The sequence below is a fragment of the Notamacropus eugenii genome, chromosome 2 (assembly GCF_028372415.1).
Source record: "Notamacropus eugenii isolate mMacEug1 chromosome 2, mMacEug1.pri_v2, whole genome shotgun sequence".
Classification (NCBI taxonomy): Eukaryota; Metazoa; Chordata; class Mammalia; order Diprotodontia; family Macropodidae; genus Notamacropus; species Notamacropus eugenii.
In genome coordinates, this window is record NC_092873.1 from 348,678,828 (window position 1) to 348,696,114 (window position 17,287).

Genomic DNA, 17,287 nt, shown 5'->3' on the forward strand with positions numbered 1-17,287 from the left:
GCGTCAGTCAATCAAAAGTTGGGTTCTCTGGCTGAGCTGTTTCCGAAGGAGATTGCGGAAAAGAGGCCCGAGGAGATATAACACGTGCGAGGCAGTAGCGGAAATTCGAGGAGAGTAGGAGGAATAATAAATACAATGTTGCTTTGTACGTCGGGGCTGGGGGGGAGGATGGTAATTGCGGACTGTCCGGGAGTGCGCTGCGTACCCTAAACTAGCAGTAGGTGGCGCTGTGCCCACGGATTTCTGACCCTGACCCCGGGGCGCACAGCCATTCATTGCCTGGGCACATGCACACCTCCACTCTCTTGGCAAGGACCTGGACGCTGCGTGCACCCGTGACGCGCAGAGCAGCCCCGCATACACGCGCCCTCACTCATCGCTGCGTGTATCATGCATCACTGGATGTCACCTGCGCAAACTCCCACTAGAACACCTAGCAGGAGAGGGAGGTGGGAAACTGGGCCTCGGGAAACTTGGCAGTCATTCTGGGCGCAGGAACCAAACTGGAAGCTGGAATCCGGGTAGGGGCTGTTTTCGCTCATTTGTATTTGTATTCTCAGCGCCTTGCCTACACTAAGTGCTTAATAAATGCCTTTAAAAATTCACTCTTTTATTCATTCATCCGGTTGCCAAGGCCTGCTGATTTTACCTTGGTGACATCTCTTTGCATCCACTCCCTTCTCTATCCTGGTGCAGGCCCTTATCTCCTCATGCTATCCCCTGCTGCTGCTTCTCCGCGCCTCAAGCGTCTCCGCACGGGAGTCTTATCTTCCACTCGGATGTCCTAGCAGTCTTTCTAAAGTGCAGGTCTGACCATGTCATTTCCCTAATTAATAAACTCCACTGGCTCTCTATCACACTTTCAATATCAAATATAAAATCGGTTTACCATTCAAAACCCTCCATAACCACCCCAACCCTCTCACCTTTCCAGTCTTACTCCCTAAACCCCTCCTTCTCTTCTCCCCCCCCACCGTGATCCAGTGACTCTGACTTCCTTGCTTTTTCTCGAACATTCCATCTCCCGAAGGGGGCAATTTTCATTGGTTGATCCCTATGCCTGGAATGCTCTCCCTCCTCATCTCTACCTTCTGGTCTCCTTAAAGTCCTAGCTAAAATCCTACTACAGAAAACTTTCCCCACTCCCCTTAATTCTAGTGCTTTCTCTCTTGATCATTTCCAGTGTATTCTACACATAGCTTGTTTGTACATAGTTGCCTGCAAGATGTCTCCCCATTGAACTCTGAGCAAGGACCGTCTTTTGTTTTTCTTTTAATCCCCAGTGCTTTAGGCACACTGTAAGTGCTAAATAACTATTTATTGATTCACTAAGGTCTCTTCCACCTCAACTCCCGTGAACAAATTCTTTCCTCCTTCCTGTGTACAGGTATTTATCTGATAATAGAGGAGGCAACTGGCTCTGGCGTCATGAGGGTTAATCCAATGACGTCACGAAGCTGAAGCATTGGAGGGGGAAGATTCCTCCCTCCTTTCTGCATCCTTCTTTCCCTTCCTCCTTCTTCTCCCCCTCGTTCCCCGAGTCTCTGACACCCCGAGGCCCCAGCTCGGCCATCCCAGGACTAATCCAGTTTCCCAGCTGGAGGACCCCCACACCTTTGACCAGGTGGCTTTTGCCCATCTTTATTTTCCTGAACCCACACTCGACTCCTCAGTGCAGAAGGGAGGAGAGGAGCCCGGATTCTAGAGTCTTCAAAGGTCCTGGGAGCCCCTGCAAGTCCAGCAAGGGTCCCCCCCTCACCTCGCACCGCTCCCCATCGCCGCCCACCTGCTCCCCGCCAAATCTAGAGCAACCTCTTGGTGCTTCCGAGTCAGTCAAGCTCAGGGTCCCCGGGGATGGGGGAGGGGCACACTGGGTGGGCATGAGGGAGGGCAGAGACCCGGGGGCATGGGACGAGCTGGCGGTAGAGTGTGGATAAGATGAAGCACCACAAAATCACAATGGGGTGGGGGTGGGGGTCACACCGCTCTGCCTCAATGGCTGAGACCTCAGAAAGCGGGAGATCCCGCCCCCCTGGTCCTGGCCTCCCTCCCCTTTCCTTCTCTTCCCACCCTCCTCTCTAGCTCACTCCACCTCCTTGTCCGGCTCCGAGTTTCTCACTTTGGAACCTGGGAGCCAGAGCCCTGGCTGGGCCCCAGACGTCTCTTCGTCCCTGCGCCCCGCTACTGTGTCCCCAGACCAGCCTCTGTCTCGGACCATGTCGTGCCCCTGGTGGAAGAGACGGAGCGGCGGGGAGCTGGAGCCTGCGTTCCGGATCCTGGTCTCGGACGGCGGGAGCCAGGAAGGGGCCGCGCTGAGAGCTCTCAAGAAGATGGGTTAGTGACGGGGGTCGCGTTGGGGCCCGAAGGCTCCTCGGTTGATTTGGTGGGGCCAAGATGGGGCGCCCCGCGAAGGGGAAGGGGTCTGGGCTGCGCCGTCGGGTCTAGAGCTTGAGGACGGGCTGGTGTCCGCGCCACTCCGCCGGGAACTCCGGGCAGTCCTGGAACGGGACGAGAAATCCGATGCTCTTCTCCCTACTAGGGGAGCCATCGGAAAAGTGGTAGGCTGTGAAAACAAACTGGAGGTGGGGGACTGCAGGGGCTGAGGAGGTGGGACTCCGTCTGGAAGGGCCAAGGCTTCAAACAGACCTCGTCCTCTCCCTGCCTAGTGCACCGTCTCCCTGCTCTCGGACTCCAGGAACTGACATACAAGTGTTAAAAAGTTTGTTTGCAAGGAGAGGGGTCTGGTAGAGGGGCAAAGCCTTCCCCCCTGGAAACAAGAGTTCTAAACGGTTGTCAGGTTGCTGTACCAACTCACAAGTGCCTACTTAACCCATAATGTGTTATTATATCATATAATGAATGTATCGCATTAGAGTGTGAGCTGGTCGAGGTCAGGAACTGGTTTTTGTCTCTTTTTGTATCCCCAGCGCTTAGTACAGTGCCTGACAACATAGTAGGCGCTTAATAAATGTTTATTGATTGATGTAGGGAAGGAATCTATACCCTGAATAGTAAAAACCAGGAAGTCATAGATTTGGAACCTGGAGGAACCTTAGAGTCCTCTGGTCCAATCCTCCCCAAAAGAGGTGTCCAGATAAGTTGAGATTTGCCCAGTCTCAGAGATTGGGAGGTAGGTTGAGGATTAAGAGTGTAAAGAGAACAGGTTTATAGATTCTGGGGACTTGCCTTTAAATGTTGACCTTACCTGCTGCCCTGAGGAGTGACTGTGAAGAAGTCACTTCACCTCCTAAGATGGGACACTATTCTATCAAATCAGATGCCTCCCACCTGGTGAAGAGAAGCAAACAAGTTTTTATTAGGTGCCTATTATGTGTCACTGTGCTAAAGTGATTTGATCCTTTTGGCTGGCCATGAAAAGTGTCTTAATTCTAGATGTTAGGTGGATGTGGATCTATGGAAGGAGGAAGAGCAGGGGATTTGAGAGAGACCAGTTGTGCAGGAACTCAAGAATCCGTTGGAACATTTAATAATTAGAGTGGTGATGGTAATACTCCGTACCCCAAGCAACATCCTTTTAGTCTAATTTGTTAAATGCCATGAATTATGTACAAGATGCTAGTAAGTATTAGAACTAATAGTAATAATTATAATAACAGTAATTGGTACCGTAGGAGTGGACATTAATAGAGCCATGCCAACACAGAGGCAGCCTGGTGATCTGGACAGGAAGCTGGCCTTGAGGCTAGGATGATTTGAGTTCAAATTCTACCTCTAGCGTACTGACTGTGAGATCTTGGGTGAATCATTTAACCTCTCAATGGGTCAGTAGAGAACCAAGGGTCTGGATAAAGGAATAGAGTTAGGATTGGAGGGGCAGCGAGGGGATGTTGCCTGGGCTTTACCATTAATGTGTAATACTGGGCAAGTTACTTCCTCCCTCTGGAATTCAGTTTCCGCCTCCCCAAAATGAGATATACTGAATTACTTGATAAAGTCTTAAAGATAAGATTTCCTTCTAATAAAACATCTTACAGTTTCTATGATCTAACAGGATTACTTTAGCTACATTATTATAGTCTGAATAGACTTGTGTGGGCTGACCTGGGAATATACAACTATCACATACACACGTATGTGTACATATATGTAGATATAAGTCCATACATAAAATGTATATGTGTATGTATTTTTTAAACAGATGGGTTGCCTTCTGCCAACCTGGAATACTGCCTCATGCATAGAGATACACATTTTAAGACACACCTACCCCCACCATCTATGTGCAAAAAGGGGAAATGTACAATTATGTAGGGGAAAGAATGCTGAATCTGAGGTCAGAGGATCCTGCCTCTGCACTATCCCCAGGGAAAGTCATCCTCCACTTCAGTGACGGGGAAGCTCCTACCTCCTGGGGCAGCCTAGTCCACTTTAGGACACTTTTAATTACAGAAGGTCAGCTCTAATTACTTGAGTATTCAGATTCCTTCCTAGTCTCCATGTGTCCCTTTTCATGTTTGTGTGATCTCTTCCCACAATGCATGTATGAGAAGCCAGCAGGTTCCGCAGTTCTATTGACTAGTCACAGACTGAAGTCCCCAGCTCTCTCCCTCTCTCTATCCCGCTGAGGTGATATTCCAGGGAAGATTATGAATATGAAAACGCTTGAAAATCAACAGTCTTCACTGTTGTAATGGAGAGAGAGCTGGGCTTGAAATCAAGAACAGCTGAGTTCAACTCCTGATGGGTCCACTTACTAGATGGGTGACTGTACATTTCTAAGCCTCTCTGTGCCTCAGTTTCCTTATCTATAAAACAGAAATAATGATTGCACTTATAAACCAAGGATTATTGTAAAGATTAAGAGATGAGTCCTAGGTGTAGAGCTGAGAATCCAGAGGACTCTCCTCAGGTTTAGTCCCGTGAGGCATGAAAATGACCTTCAGGACCTCTGAGATTTGAGCCCCTCCAGCCTTTCTTGTACATTTATACTCGCTAGCCTTTTTCCTACACCCAGAGCATATGTCCCCAAGCTATGGATTCTTTCTGTGAAGCTAGGGAGATTTTATTTCAGATACAGGCAGGAAATTAGAGGATGCTTTTCTGAGCGGGACAGGGTGAGGGAGAGGGCAAGGGAAGGAGAGATTAGAGTATAAAAGGAGAACCCAAATTTGTAGGGAAGGGGAGGGAGCCATGTCTCACAGCTGGGGAGCAACTCAGTGATGGAGCCAGGCATCCTGACTGCCAGCCTCTTACTTCTGAACCCCACTTTGAATCTCAGTCTGATTGAACAGGAAGGAGAGTTGTTTGGCAGGACCAGGCAGGACTCCTGGACATTTGTCCAAGGGTGAAGGACTCCTACTTCTGGACACCTCTACAGTCAGGGTCCCCAGAAGGGGCGAAGCCTGGGTTATGCCAAATGTTCCTCCTTCCTTTTCTGCTCCCCCCCCCCAAATATCCTCTCCAGATTCTCTCTGAAAAGATGAATGGGAGACACCAGGCCCTTGGAAGAAACATCATGAGAGAATGGGAAAGAGCCTTGGGTTTGGAGTGTGAAGACTACATTTGGATTCTAACTCTTTACTCCCAGAGTACCCTTGGCTAAATCACTTAGAGGCAGCTGTCACGGTAGATAGGGTATTCTGGAGTTAGAAATATTTCAGTTCAAATCCTGCCTCTAACTGTGTGACTGGGTATATCATTTAACTTGTCTGGCTCAGTTTCCTCATCTCTAAAATGGGTAAATACTTCCTAGGGCTGTTGTGAGGATTAAATGAGGTAATAATTACAAAGCATTTAGCACAGTGGTGGAGCAGGTGCTATGTAAATTCCTGCTATTATTCTTCCTTAACCTCATTGTGCCTCAGTTTCCTCTTCTATGAATTGAGAGACTTGGACTAGTTGACCTTTCATCAATCCTCTCCTAATCTACTATCTCCCTCCCAGGCTTCTGATGAAAAACCCACCCCCTACTTTACCCTGTGATTCCCTAATCCCTTGACCATTGTTCTGCAGTTGCTGAGAGGACAGAAACCCTGGCTGTACTAGTCACAGGACTGACCCACAGCCCAGGCAGCAGCTGAATCCTCTCCCTGGGTAGGGACCTAGCCTACATGTTCTTGAGCCCTCTCTTCAAAGGTGAGTCTTCAGGGCTGGGTAGTGTCCCTTCTTCCTGTCCCTAGATTGTTTCTCTCTCGTGAATCCTGTGGAATGAAGGCTAGAGAAGGCCCATAAGCCAAGGAAACTTGGGGATGGGGGAGGTTCACAGCAGGACTCAGCATCTAGGTTGGTAAGGGGTAGAAGGGTATCTTGCTGCCACCTCCAAGGCAAGTTGGAAGTATCCGTGTGGCCTCCCCTCTCCTGGTCTTAGTTCCTCTATAGCTTTCATGAGGACTGACTTCCATTCCTGTGACTTCATGTCCCCATTAACCCTACTGAAGCTGGACCCTTCCTCAGAGCTCTCAAGGCTCTCCCATGGGTGGGCAGTGCCATCCTAGGCACACCCACCTTCACCTTCTTTGATAGGTTCAAGGAAAGTAGAAGCTCTTTCCTTAAGTTTTCTTTCCTGTCTTTGTTATCCTTTTGAATGGATTGCTCTAGAGTTCTTTGTACTTGGCACCAATGCCAGTCAGGGTGGGGCTACCAGAGGGAATCTAGCTGGGGGAGTTGTTGATCAAGAATCCCAGTGGAGAGTGGCAAATATTGGACCACAGGAGCATGAGGGGACTCCAGTAATGTGATCAGGAACTGGCTTTTTCTTAACAGATTGGGATGGGGAAACATGTAGACCCTGGGGCCTGGAAAGGGCGTCCTCCCTACTCAGTGTTTTATCCTGCCTTGTATCATCAGGAAATGCCCCTGCTCCCCTCTCACCCATAGCCTTGGCATGTGGTTTGATTTTCTGCATGTCTGACATTCCTGCTGGCAACTCACAAATCCCCTCCAAGCTCTCCTGAACAGGCACACATCTCTCTACATGCGCACGGAATGCCCCACACACATGCCCTTCTCTCCACACACATAACTGTCCCCTGCTTTGCTTAGGAGGGCCCCAACTGGATCTCTCCTCCAGCCGGTACCTAGAACCTCCTACAAAGGGACCAAAACCATGCCTTGGGGCAGAATGGAGAAAGCAGGTTCCCCACCTCCAAGGTCCCCAACTGCTGGACATTTTCTCTTTTTAAGAGGTCAGTGGAAGACAGAGAGAGCATAGAGGCCATAACACATTCCCACCCTCTCTGGGCCTGGTTTGTGGAAGGGGCCTGGACCTGGGTGCTGACAGGAGCTAAAAATAACTTCAATGGGGGCTCCTGTGAGGAAGGACAGGGACAGCCATCCTTCCTATCTCTCCTTCTCCATCCATTCCCTTTCAACTGAGAAGGGTGAACAGTGAAAGAAGCTGCCCATCCTGGGCGATGGGATAAAATCAGAGGAGGGATCCATAAATCTGGGGGGTGGTGCTCAGACACCTAGTTCCCTGTCCCCAACTGGGTAGCTATGGCTAACTCTACCAATGCTCTGCCTTGGTTTCCTTCCTTGTAAACCAGAGTCCATGGAGGAAGGACTATGTGAAAAAATGTTTCGGGGTCTTCTAGTGAGCAGGGCAAGAGGAGGACAGCAGGATCTGACATCTTCGCTGCTACCTGTGGGGTTCCTCCTCCTATTTCTCCTTCCCTCCTCCCTTCTCTCTTCCCTCACAGTCTTCTGATGCCTTTGTATGGGTATGACAAGAGAAAGAGAATAGGGTCTGACATCTTTATTGACTACCTTTTTCTTAGAGACTCTTTCTCCTCCTCTCCCCCTAACCCTTTCCCTTCTCCCTTTTTCTTCTTCCCCCCTTCTTCCTCTCATCTGTCCCTTATCTCTCTCCCTTCTCTCCACACTTGCCCTCCTCCTCTTTCAGCTTCCTCTCCAGACACATCATTGATCAAGAGAGCGTGGGCACAGCTGGCTCTTCCAGTAGTTACCTGGGATAGAGGGAGAAGTGGTCACTGGGAGATGGTGCCACTGAGACTGAAAGGTTTGATCCGGAGAATGATAATAATAAAAGCGCTTTTTTCCTAGTGCTTCAAGGTTGACCAAGTGCTTTAAGTATGTTGCTTCACTTGCTCCTTATCACCCTTTGAAGGAGCTGTTATTAACCCCATATTACTGAGAAGACTGGTACAAACTGAAGGCTCTTGCACCTGTTTGGGTCAAGCCCAGTACAGGAATGAGGAAGAAGATGAAGCATCAGGTGCTGGTGACACTAACATTACATTTGGCTGGTGACAGCCTGAAGCCTCATACCAACAACTATCCTCATTCTCTGCTGATCTCTCACTCTTCCTGGGGGTGGGGGGAGATAGGTGAGTCTGCTCGTTTCCCAGACTTGTAAACTGAGGCATACAAACTCCAGACACCCAAACTAGACCTCTCATTCTGTCCATTGTTGTGTCCTACTTTGCTCCTTCTCCAAAGGGCAGGGAGGGGTCCCAGGCCAATGCCTGGGGGCAGGTGATGTGTGTGTGTTCTAGAGGTCATGTGGGAACATCTGGGACTGATGAATCTGAATGACATACCCTTCTCTCAGTGGGCCACTCTGGTGTCCAGAGGTCCTGGTGGGAAATTCCTTTAACCCCAGAAGATTTCGTCAGGGCTGTGTGTATGTGTGACTGCTTAGTGAAAGTAGTGCCCCATCTCTGGGAAGCCAGCAGAATTGTCTGGGTTTGGGGCAACACCACCGTCCATTAGGATGTTTGCAGAAAGAGTTTGGGTAAACCAGCTCCGGGGAATGAATGACTCACCTCCATTTCCGGTATTAGTCATTTGCTTCCAATGTGTGGGGGGGCAGGGAAATAGGAGAAGAAGAGAGGGCTGGACTCCACAGCTGTAACTCTGAGGCAGGATTGGTTGTTGGTTGTCATAGGAACAAGGGTTAGTCCATGGCTCCCAGCTCTCTGTTAACCAGGAAAGTGGTGGGAGTGGGCTCTCTGAATTCAGTCCAGTGCCAAAATAATAACTCATATTTAAGAGGGAGAAAAGTATTGTTCACCAAGTGTTTACCATCCATCATCCTCTGAGTCTCACAGCAGCTACCTGCTTCAATAAGTTGTACATTTTACAGATGAGCAAACTGAGTTGAGGACCTTGATTCTAATCCTACCTCTGATACCTATTACCTTTGAGACCTTGGGCAAGTCCCTTAGCCTCTTAGTGCCTCAGTTTCCTTTTCTGTAAAAGGAGGGATTTGGACCAATTAGACTTGCTCTAGCTCTATGATCTTATGTCTTGGTGGCTTCCTAAAGTGCCTTCTGGGGGCAGCTAGGTGGGTGACATAGTAGTTAGAACACCATTCCTGGAGTCAGGAGAACCTGAGTTCAAACCTGGCTTCAGACACTACTAGATGTGTGACCCAGGACAAGTCACTTAATCCCGATTGCCTCCCAAAATTTAAAAAAAAAAAAAAAAGGTGTGTTTGGGAACTCAGTCTGTGATCCTAGCCCAGGTTAAGTAACAGATGGGCCATGTCTGGATTTCAGCAGAGACGTTACTTCCATGGGCTCATAATATTTATGAGGTGAGCAGGGGGAAAAAAAAGGAATTTGTAATGGGTACCTCCTTTGATTCTCCTCTCCCCTTCTCAAGTCACAACCCTTCCCCAAAAGAAGGTATCATGGAAAGATCGGTTAGATGGAGAAGGGAACAGAGAAGTAAATGTTGGAGACCCTAAGAATTAGTGAATGGCACATCTTGCTCCCTAGCTAAGAACCTGGCATTGTCCACTCTTCTCTGACCCCATAAGAGCCTGCACACACGTGTTTTTCTCTAGCCTGGGATGGACCCACATACCTAAAGGAAGATGTCCATCCTCATTAGTTCCCAAGAACAGATGTGGGATGGGGTTAATGTGGGGACAGGAGTAATGTGAGCACTAAAGGAGGAGAAGCAACCACTATCTTCCTCTGATTCCCAGACTGGGATTTGGATGAAGACAGGACTTGCTGGTCTGGATTGGGGAGGAGATATAGGCAGGAAGTTGGTGTTAGGGAATCTCAATTTAAGAGGTAAAGAAAGAACTAGGAAAGGGAGAGGCCCAGGGTAAGTGAGAGGCCAGATATCAGCTATTTCCAAAAACAGAACAGGTCACCCAGAGATCAGCCCCACCCATCCTTTCCCACCATGGTAGCAGTCAAGCTGGACCTGTGCCCAGGAGTCCGTGGCTCCTAGCTTGCTGTTCTAGCCTGCTTATCTAGAGCCAGGAGAGCCTGAGCTGTCATTTGCACCCCTCTTCTCCTTCCCAATTGGACAGGGCAGCAGAGAATGTGAGGAGTGGGGCTTAGGTTGCAGCAAGAGAGATTTAGGTTAGATAGGAAGAAGAACTTCCTGATCATCCAGGTTTTGAGCCAGAAGAAGGACTGTTGAGAGCTGTTTATGGGATGCCCAGGGTGTGCCAAGTATTGAGCAGAAGCCTTTACCCTAGAAATTGTTGAGGGCTGGAGACAAGGGGATCAAGGATGAGAATTCAGGTGGAAGGTGGAAACAGGCCTTGGTCTCTGGATGTTGCTGAACAGGTACTTTCAAAGGTTCAGCTTCTTCTCCTCCCTGAAGGACAAACATTGACCAGGCTCCAGTGAGAGATAACCTGTCCCTCCCTGCTTATAAGTTTATTCAGTGCTTCCAAACAAATGCCTCTGAGAGGGCCACACTGAGTATGCAGCAAGTATGGCTTAAAACACAAGTTAAATCTGAAGACTGAGGACTTGGAAATGTATTTAGGAGTGTATTAGGGAGGAACAATTGAGACTTCCTTTTGTTCACTGCTCCAAGTACAATCCTGAGCATCAGAGGGTGTATATGAATGTGTTTGTGAGTGTGTGTGTGTGTGTGTATATGTGTGTGTGTGTGTAAGGGGATACCAGAAAGTATCTGAGTTGGAGACTCAGTGCTGAAAGGACCCAAAGCTGAGGATCATCATAGGATGATGGTTTAATGCAAATCCATCTTTTTTTACAGATGAGGAAACTGAGTCAAATAGGGTCAAGTGACTTGTCAAGGACACATTGTACTATAGAGCTATGATAGGAACGCAGTTCCTCTAGCTTCAAGTCCACAGTGTTCTTTCCAGGACAGGGATATTCAGTATCAGAGATGGAGAAAACAAATGGAAGAGATTTGTATTGAGGAGGGGGGCATCAGAGTAGGGATGGAGGAGTCAGTAGCAGAGATGGGAGGGCTTAGTGTTGAGGAAGGGGGCCCAGGGATAGGGATGAAGGGCTCAGTACCAGTAGATGTGGGTCTCGATATCAAGGAAGGGGTATATTATATGGTCTTACAGGAATGGTCTCCCTAATTATTCTCACTGGGTAGCTAGGTGGTGCAGTGAATAACATGGGGGAGGTTGGACTCTAAGGTCCTTTCCAGCTATGAATGTCTGTTCTATTGAATTAATCAGGAAGGTAGAGACAGTCCCCTGAGTAGGCTGCTCTCGAGCATCAGAGTCCCTCCACTAATGGCACAGACTGAGGATAGAGCACTGACCCCTGGAGTCAAGAAGACCTGAGTTCAAATGCAGCCTCAGACACTTATTAGCTGTGTGACCCTGGGCACAGTATCCTGTTTGTCTCAGTATCCTAATCTGTAAAATGGGCTGGAGGAGGAAGTGACAAACCACTCCAGTGTCTTTGCCAAGAAAACCCCAAATGGGGTTGGACACTCTGAGCCGACTCAACAACATTTATTCTGTTTGTCTCAGATCTGAACGAAGATGAGGATGTGCTGGCTATGCTGAAGGGCTCTCAGTTCTTCAAGATCAGGTCGCTAAAGTGGCAGAAGGTTCGGTTCTACCGGCTGCAGGAAGACTGTATGACTGTGTGGTTCCAGCGCCGCTTCCGACACCCTAAGTCTCATCATGTGTGTGAGTGACCCCATACTCTCAATGTTGGCTCTCCCCTCCCCGGAGAGGGGGTGTTCACTATCCTCTCTCACAAGGCCTTAGCTTGGGGCTGTCCGTGGTGCTCAGTGGAGCCTTTGTGCCACCCCTCCACCCCGCAGCCGCTGTGGGTTTTCTGCCTGTAGTTGAGGCAGGGGTTAGAGAGTCAGAAGACCCCGGGTTGGCGCCCCAGCTCTACCACCGACTTGCTCTGGGTTGAGGGTGAGGGAGGCTCTCGGAGGTCTCAGTCCCCTCCAGCTCTGTTTAAAGCTGATCCGGTAACTCTTCGACACCCCGCCCTTCCATCCCCATCTCGCCCCTGTCCCTGTGCAGTCTCCTTGCAGCACATCGAGGCCGTGCGCCACGGACATCAGTCCGAGGGGCTGCGGCGCTTCGGGGGCGCCTTCCCCTCCAGCTGCTGCCTCACCATCACGTTCAAGGGCAGGCGCAAGAACCTGGACCTGGCGGCGCCCACCGAGGAGGAGGCGCAGCGCTGGGTGCGGGGCCTGGCCAAGCTCCGCGCTCGGCTCAACGCCATGAGCCAGAGAGAAAAGCTGGACCAATATCCTTTCCCGGGGCTGGGGCTGAAGCGGGATCCCCGGGACAGCCTTCAGGGCCTTCGGTCCCCAGGCCTCAGGACCTAGACTCTGGCCAGGCCTGGGGGATGGGGGGGCGGGGTTCACAATGAGGAAGACGCCTTGGCCCCAGACATGAAGTCAGTCTGTAATGATCCTGATCAAGTCACTTAACCCCGATTGCCTCAAACCTCCTCCCCCAGAACAAAACCCAAACAAACCCTAGACTGAGGAAGGTAGCCCATAGGGAAGAGAATGTAAGAAAAGGCTCAAGGGTCGCTTGCCTAACCTCCTCAGACCTCAGAAACTAAGTAGGGTGTGCTAGGCTTTGTGCTGAGCCCTGGGGATACAGAACCCGAGCGGGGGACGTAGTTCCTTCCCTCAGGCAGGCAGGCAACAAACATTATGGTGCTTGTGCTAAGCCCCAGGCATTTCTGTGAAGTTTGGATTCAGTCCAAGGGCCGCACTTGAGGACCTAGAGAGGGCCACTTGTGACCTCCAGGTCTAAGTTTCCCCACCCCTGGCCCTGGGGATACAAAGAAAAGCAAAAAACAAACAAAATCCCATTCTCTGCTCTTCTCCAGTTTATATTCTAATAGAGAAGACCATGTGCAAATACCTATGGGCATACTACACTTAGACCAATTTGATAGAAGATAAAATCTCGGAGTAGAGGCTGGATATAGGGTTTGGGGGGTGGGAGATGTGGAGGAGGAAGGGATCGAGGGATGTGGAAAGGCCTTTGAGTTGAGTTTCCTGGGAGACCTGGAACGATTTGAGGGGAAGAAGAGAAAAGACAGCATTCCAGGCTTGGATGATGGGCAGTGAAAAGGGGTGGGACCAGGGTGGGGGAAGGGTCAGGAAATGGAGCACCCTGTGGGAGAAACAGCACTTGGGCCCGAGTAGCTCTGTTGTAGAGTAAGGAGAAAGGAGTAAAATGTAAGAAGACCAGAAGGGTGGGAAGGGGTCAGATTGTGAAGGGTTCGCCCCTAGTCTGATAATGGTTGCCTGCATTGTGATGGAGGAGGCTCAGTGCCTATACTCCAGAAGCTCCCAGTCTCTTGGGGGTAGGCTTGGTCTCTGCTCTTAGTCAGGCTCTGGCTGATGGGGAAGGCAGGATCAACCCACCAATCCATCTGTCAGTCATTTCTTAAGTACATAAAATGTGCCCAGCACCATGCTAAGTGCTAAGAATACAGAGACCAGAACAGTGTCTGCTCTCAAGGAAGTTAGATTCTATTGACAGGTATGACTTGTGGGTATTTAAGTATGAACACAATGTATGCAAAATTAACACAAGGTCATTTTTGGGAGGGGAGGCCCTAGCAGCTGGGGTGGGGAGAGGTGGAATCAGGAAATGCCTCTTTTACAGTTGGTACCTGAGCTTCTATTTAAAGGAAACTGGGGGTTCTAAGGGACAGAGGTGAGGAAAGCCTGGGGACTTCAAAGTCTGGAGATGGAGCATCTTTTGTGAGCAGCTGAAAGAGGGCAGATTTGGAAAGCCCCAGCAGGATGGGATGACAGAAACCGGGGGGGGCTTCAGGGCAGAGAAGGTGGGGCACACACCCAGCATAGAGATTCAGAGAGCAGGTCACGCAGGAAGCCCTGGGCAGAGGGAGGGAGAGTGCATGCCAGAGGGAAGGTGGTGGGGCAGGGGTGCAGGTCCACTCAGTATGTGGCTTCCTGAACTTTCTTACTTGGATCCACGGCTACCTACACCAGGCAGATTCAGACCACGACAGCAAGATGAGTTTCAAGGAAATCAAACACCTGCTTCAGATGGTGAATGTGACCATGGATGACATGTATGCCCATCAACTATTCAAGGTACCCCCTTCTCACCTAGCCCCTCCCCCCACTTCCCAGTCTGCTTTTCTTCATCCCTTTTCCTGGGACCCTCCCTCTTCTTTCTTCTTCATTCTCTGGCTTCCTCTGTTTTGTGACTTTCCTTCTTATCTCCCATTCCCTAAACTGATCCTAACTGAAATACTCAATCTCTAATCGTATCCGTGCCTCTTCATGCTCTTCAGTTCTCATTCTACCTACTCCAGTCATAATCATGAGGCTTATAGGTTTAAAGCTGGAAGAGACCTCAGAGGCCATCCTCATTTTACATATGAGGAAACTGAGGCACAGAAAAGTTAAGTGATGTGTCCAAGGTCACAGAGTTAGTACACAGCAGAGCCAGGATTCAGATGCTGACAGTCTTCTGATTCCAGATTTAGACTTCTTTTCTCCTATCCAAGTATTAAGCAGACCCAACTCTACGTAGTTTCTGAGATCAGATGAGATTTTGAAGGTCAGACCATAGTCTCTATTATTTTTATTATTAATTAGACAATAGGGTTAAGTGACTTGCCCAGGGTCATACAGATAATAAATGTTTGAGGTCACATTTGAACTCAGGTCCTCCTGACTCCAGGGCTGGTGCTCTATCCACTGTGCCATCCAGCCACCCTCAGTCTATGCTTTTAGGAGATGAATTCCTGATACTACAGAGCAGCCTATTCAGAGAACTGTCCTTACCTTCTTCCTGATTAGCTCAATAGAATGACATTCAAAGCTGGAAAGGACCTTAGAGTCTAACCTCCCTCATGTTACAGGAGGGGAAACTGAGGCACTCATCCAGGATTAGGAAATGTCATAACTGGGACTAGTACCCAGTATTCCTATCTCCCAGTCAAACACTTTATCTACCCCTACCCTTTTTTCTGGAGAACTGCCTGACTCATCCCTACCACATTCCTCCCCAGCCTCTTAAGCTCGGCTGTTACTGAGAGGATTAGCTCTTCTTTCTGGAGTTAGCAACATCTGGGACTCGTTACCTTAACTATCAGGTTAAGTCAGGCCAGGGTGGGGACATAAGGGCAATTTAGAGGTCCTGGCCTTTTATACTACAAGAAAGCAGAGGAAGCTGGAGAACCCAGAGGCTCAAACTTATTTATTTATTAATTTTTTGCTTTATGTGTCTACATTTTTAAAAATTAATTTTCTAAATGAATAAAAATCAATTTTCTCTCCTTAACACCTTCTATTCCCCACTGAAAAAAACAAAAGAAAAAACCACCTTTGTGTTAAATATTCACAGTCCAACAAAATAAATTCCTATATTGGCCTGGTCCAAAAAGAATTATGTCTTATTGCATAGCATTCCCTCTCAGGAGGTGGGCAGCATGCTTCATCATCTGCCCCTCTGGGATCAGGAGGCTCAAATTTAGAGTTCTCTTTTCCCCTCTGCTGCTCTCCTCCTAGATCTCTAACCCAAAGTGGATAAGGGACCCAAGGGACAGAAGTGGGGAGGGAAGGAAGAGTCCAGCCCAGATAACCTTCCCCATTTTTGGTTTGGTTAGCTCAGCACAGGTACCATATTTATAATGTTTGTATGAGCACACACTACACTCCTCCATCATTTGGGCTCATACAAGTAAACACAACACACGCTGTGCAGACATGGTACGTGGGCCTGTGAGCTCATGCTATAATAGAGGAACATTTAACCTGAAAAGTCTGTGAACTTTTTTTATTATTATTTTAAGAGGCAATTGGGGTTAAGTGACTTGCCCAGGGTTATACAGCTAATAACAGATTGGAACTTGGATCCTCCTGACTCCAGAGCCGGTGCTGTATCCACTGGGCCAACTAGCTATCTACCCTCCCCTCCATGAATTAGTTTTTTAAAAAATATTTCAATATAATTGGTATCCTTTGTAATTCAATGGATTTTATTTTGAGAAGGGGTGATCTATTGGCTTCACCAGATTATCAGAGGAGTCTCTAACCTACAAAAGGATTAAGAATTCTAGTGTGGTGCATAGACTGTTGGACATGGAGAAAGTCTGGGTTTAAAATCCCTTCTCCCCACCCCCACCCCCATGACCCTGGGTAAGTCATTCAACCTCCATTTCTTCATCTGTAAAACAATAGGTAATAGTAATAATAATAGCTAGAATTTATAGAATATTTTTTAAGGTTTGTAAAGACCTTTGCAAATATTTTTGCATTTTTTCCTCCTCACAATCCAGGGAGGTAGTAGGTACTATTATATCCCCATTTTATACATGAGGAAACTGAAGGAGACAGAGGTTAGGTGACTTGCCCAGGGTCATACAGCCAGGAAATGCTTAGAGATCAAATCTGAACTTCAGTCTAGGTCCAGCACTCTCTCAGGACACCATCTGGCTGCCTATTATAATATTGATAACACAAAAACTGTGGATTGTAATGTCATTTATAAAGCACTTTAAGCGCTTTACAAATACCTCATTTGACCTTCACAACAACCCTGGGGGGTACAAAATAGTCATCTTCAAAATCTCCAAGATTTTCTTGGCAAAGATCCTGGAGTGATTTGCCATTTTCTTCTTTAGCTCATTTTCCAGATGATGAACCTGAGGCAAAAAACAGGGCTAAATGACTTGGCCAGGGTCACACAGCTAGTTTAATGTCTGAGGCCAGATTTGAATTTAGGGCTTCCTAATTCCAGGCATGGTCCTCTATCCACTGCACCACCTAGCTGCCCATTCCTGTCCCCATGTCCCCTCAGCTTGCTTGCTTTGTTGGCTTTGGCACAGTACATGGGGACGGGATTCGAGCTTCTACCATTCACTAGCTGTGGAAGGCAAATGAGGTAGCCAGGAGGCTCAGTGGCTAGAGCCATGTACCCAAGAAAGCTGCCCTCCCCACCCCCACCCCATTCCAAACCTCCCATGCTTACTAGCTGTGTGACCTTGGAGGAGGTTACTTCACCTTTTCTATGACTCAGTTTACTGATCCGGAGGTGGCAATAATAATAGTAGCATCTTCCTCTCAGGATTGTCATGAGGATCAACTGTGATAAATACAA

At 48.5% G+C, this 17,287-nt stretch overlaps 1 protein-coding gene across 5 annotated transcripts in view; it reads left to right on the top strand.

The window, feature by feature from the left end:
- The first annotated feature begins 2,080 nt into the window (after nucleotides 1-2,080).
- The window catches only part of PLCD3 (phospholipase C delta 3), a 29,110-nt gene continuing 13,903 nt past the window's right edge, over nucleotides 2,081-17,287 (top strand). For all 5 annotated transcript variants that reach the window (XR_011975131.1, XM_072645968.1, XM_072645970.1 and 2 more), the window contains exons 1-4: nucleotides 2,081-2,334; nucleotides 11,693-11,854; nucleotides 12,203-12,431; nucleotides 14,142-14,271. Coding sequence is in view for 4 of the 5 variants with exons in the window: in XM_072645968.1 (XP_072502069.1) it covers nucleotides 2,217-2,334; nucleotides 11,693-11,854; nucleotides 12,203-12,431; nucleotides 14,142-14,271 (639 nt within the window). In the remaining variant the exon portion in view is untranslated. The remainder of the gene's footprint in view (nucleotides 2,335-11,692; nucleotides 11,855-12,202; nucleotides 12,432-14,141; nucleotides 14,272-17,287) is intronic.